This window comes from Hipposideros armiger, unplaced genomic scaffold, assembly GCF_001890085.2.
Source record: "Hipposideros armiger isolate ML-2016 unplaced genomic scaffold, ASM189008v1 scaffold_515, whole genome shotgun sequence".
NCBI lineage: Eukaryota > Metazoa > Chordata > Mammalia > Chiroptera > Hipposideridae > Hipposideros > Hipposideros armiger.
In genome coordinates this window covers 822,082-825,966 of record NW_017731865.1, presented here as the reverse complement: position 1 = coordinate 825,966, position 3,885 = coordinate 822,082, and the positions used below count along the sequence as shown (strand labels likewise).

General features: G+C 39.6%; 1 protein-coding gene across 1 annotated transcript in view; it reads right to left on the bottom strand.

Moving 5' to 3' along the window:
- Positions 1–3,450, bottom strand: part of NUDT9 (nudix hydrolase 9) — a 32,309-nt gene extending 28,859 nt beyond the window's left edge. The window contains exon 1 of the mRNA XM_019668084.1: positions 3,015–3,450. Coding sequence (XP_019523629.1) covers positions 3,015–3,121 — 107 coding nt within the window. The 5' untranslated portion in view covers positions 3,122–3,450. The remainder of the gene's footprint in view (positions 1–3,014) is intronic.
- Between the last annotated feature and the right edge of the window lie 435 nt (positions 3,451–3,885).

Below are 3,885 nucleotides of genomic sequence, written 5' to 3'. Positions count from 1 at the left end.
CGGAAGAGGGGGTAGTCTTATACGGCGAGTATATAACAAACTCTGTATTTTGAGTGGAAATGTTAGGGGGTCGTCTTATACGCCCAGTCATCTTATTCGCCGGCAAATACGGTACCATATGATGTCACTAATATATGGAATCTAAAAAGAAAAAAAAACACATAGGTACAGAGAACAGATTGATGGTTGCCAGAGGTGGGGGGGGGGCAAAATGAGTAAAGGGAGTCATAAGGTACAAACTTCCAGTTATAAAATAAGTAAGTCATGGGGATGTAATGTACAGCTTGGCATACATCAAAACAATAAAAAATAAAATACCTAGGAAAAAATTTAACCAAGGAAGTAAAAGACCTGTACTCAGAAAATTATAAGACATTGAAAAGAGAAATTAAAGAAGATACAAATAAATGGAAGCATATACCATACTCATGGATAGGAAGAATTAATATAATTTAAATGTCCATAGCCAAAGTAATCTATTGATTTAATGCAACTCCTATTAAAATACAAATGGCATTTTTCACAGAACTAGAACAAGTAATTCTAAAATTTATATGGAACCACAAAAGACCCCAAACAGCCACAGCAATCCTGAGAAAGAAGAACAAAGCGGGAGGTATCACGCTACCTAATATCAAACTATACTACAAGGCCATAGTAATCAAAATAGCATGGTATTGGCATAAAAACAGACACACAGATCAATGGAACAAAATAGAGAACCCAGAAATAAACCCATGCCTGTATGGTCATTTAATGTATGACAAAGGAAGCAAGAATATACAATGGGGTAAAGGCAGTCTATTTGATAAATAGTGCTGGGAAAACTGGACAGATAAATGTAAAAATATAAAACTGGGCCACCTTCTTACACCACATACAAGAATAAACTCAAAATGGATTCAAGGCTTAAATGTAAGACCCAAAACCATAAAACTCCTAGAAGAAAACAGAGGCAATAAACTCTCAGACCTTACTCTTAGTAATATTTTTACTGATATATCCTCTCAGGCAAGGGAAGCAAAAGAAAAAAAACAAATGGGACTACATATAACTAAAAAGTTTTGCACAGCAAAGGAAGCCATCAACAAAACAAAAAGACACCCTACTGAATGGAAGAAGATATTCACCAATGATACATCTGATAAGAGGTTAATATCCAAAATTTATTAAAAACTCATACAACTCAAAACCAAAGAAACAAACAATCCAGTTAGCAAATGGGCAAAGTGTCCAAATACATTTTTCTAAAGAGGACACACAGATGGCCAATAGATATATGAAAAGATGCTCAATGTCACTAATCATCAGAAAAATGCAAATAAAACCACAATGAGATACCACCTCACACCAGTTAGAATGGCCATCATCAATAAATCAACAAACAGCCAGTGCTGGGCGAGGGTGTGGAGAAAAGAGAACTTCTGTGCACTGTTGGTGGGACTGCAGATTGGTGCAGCCACTATCGAAAACAGTACAGAAGTTCCTCAAAAAATTAAAAATAGAACTACCTCATGACCCAGCAATTCCGCTCCTGGGTATTTATCCAAAGAAATTCAAAACACTAATGCGAAAAGATATATGCACCCCTATGTTCACTGCAGCGCTATTTACAATAGCCTATATATGGAAACAACAGAAATGCCCATCAACAGATTATTAGATAGAAACTGTGGTACATTTATACAATGGATTATTACTCTGCTATAAAAAAAAGAATGAAATCTTACCATTTGCGACTACATTGATGGACCTAGAGAGTATTATGCTAAGTGAAATAAGTCAGATTGAGGAAGACAAATAACATATGTTCTCACTTATATGTGGACTATAAAGAACAAAATAAATGAACAAACGGAACAGAAACAGATTCCCAGATACAGAGAACAAACTGATGGTTACTAGATGGGAGGGGGCTAGGTGAGAAGGGTGAAGGGATTAAGAAGCACAGATTAGTAGTTACAAAAGAGACACGGTGATGTCAAGTACTGTATGGGGCATACAGTCAATAATATTGTAAAACTATGTATAGTGTCAGATGGATACTAGACTTATTGAGTCTTCTTCATAAATTCCATAAATGTCAAATCACTATGTTGTACTCCTAAAGCCAATATAAAATAATACTGAATGTCAACTATAATTTTAAAGAGTTACAGGGATCTAAAGTACAGCACAGGGAATATAGTCAATAATGCTGTAATAACTATGTACAGTGTTAGGTTATTGTTAGATTTATTGGGGTTATCACTTTGTGAGGTATATAAATGTCTCATCATTAAGTTGTTTTGTATACCTGAAACTAGTAAAAAATGAGCTGAAGATATAATTTTTTTAAAAAAGTCTGCTCTTAAAGAGAGAGCATTCAAAGAAAGAAAAGGTTCTTGTCAAAATTTACCATTCCATAGAAGAGATGACTAACAGAAAGCATAGGACTGAATTCTAAATGAGTAATTCAGCAGCCACCATGTTTCCTTCACAATGAACTTGGAGAATAAAAACCAAAGAATAAGAGAATAAAAATAGGAGGCAATGTGACATACCATAAATCCCTAGTTATCCAGAGTTGACAAATCAAGAAAAAGAGGTAGATAATAAAAACATCAAAGGTAGAGATTGAGAGGAATAACTTACACTTTTCATTTTACACCATTTAAACTGTCCACATCTTTAAACTGTGTGCATGTATTAACTTTAATCATGTTTTAAGTATTAACCAGAAGAAGAAAAAAAACCAGCAAGGGACAAATCCACACCCAAACAACTCTCTGTGGACAATAATGTTGGTAACACATGGAGGATTGCAAATTTTAATAACAGAGATCAAGAAATGTCACTATAACTAGTTTTCCTCAAAGGGCAGATAAAACATCTTGAGCCTTTTTAAAAATGTGTACATACATGGCTATAAAAATGCGGGACGCAAGCAAAGCCTACAGAACCCCCGGGACCGGAAGCTGGTTCCCACAGCAACGTAGGGTCTTGGGAGAAGCCAGGACTAGGAAGGGGAATACCTGCACTCCGGAAAGCTGCGACAGCCCGAGGACGTGACAGTCACAGAGGCCAAAGCCACAGAGAGAGACACCGTGGCTAAAGTCTTTCCCAGGATGCATCTGGCCATCAGCGCCCGGCGGACGGCTTCATCGGCTTCATGCGGAGAGGTCGCTCTTAGCTTGAGCCGCAGTCTCCGCCGGCCCCACAGCCCGGGTCCCCGGGTATCTAGCGGGCACTACGACCCGACTGCCCTCCCGTTCCCGAGAGGGAGTAGGTAGGTCTGTCTCATAAACACACAGAGACCAGGAGTCCTCCCAAAATAACAGTCCAGCTCTTCCCCCACTGCGACGAAGGTAACCAGATCACCAAAGGGTGCAGACGTTACCAGCCCCAGCTGCCGGGATCACTGACCCAGGCCCCTTCACGTTCCGGGTGCGTGACGACGCTTTACGGCCGCGCCGCAAAGCAAAGACCATATGGGCTTCGTAGCGCTTGACTTGGACCTCCGAGTCTGCGCAAGGGGTCTCGGGGCGAGGCGGAGGGATAACGGAAGAAAAAGGCGAAAGTGAAAACAGAAGACGCAGAAATGGAAGGGAGAAGAATTAGAAAGAAAGGGGATTAAGAGAAGTTTGTTGTCCTGTTTCTTTAGGCTAGAGTGGGTTACAGGCAGCTGGTATAGTGAACCACGCGTGTCTTAGTCACCGCTGAGTAAATGGTTACGGGAAAAGGAGGTAGACAAGATACTTAAAACCAATGGAGTGGAGGTTTTTTTCTCTTCCGATTTTACCGAGTTGCTGCTGTGCTGTGGCCTTGACAAACCCATGGAGGAATAAACCAGCTGCGAAATAGGTGCACAGCCAGGAGGAACTCGATGCAAAAAAATTAGCCAAA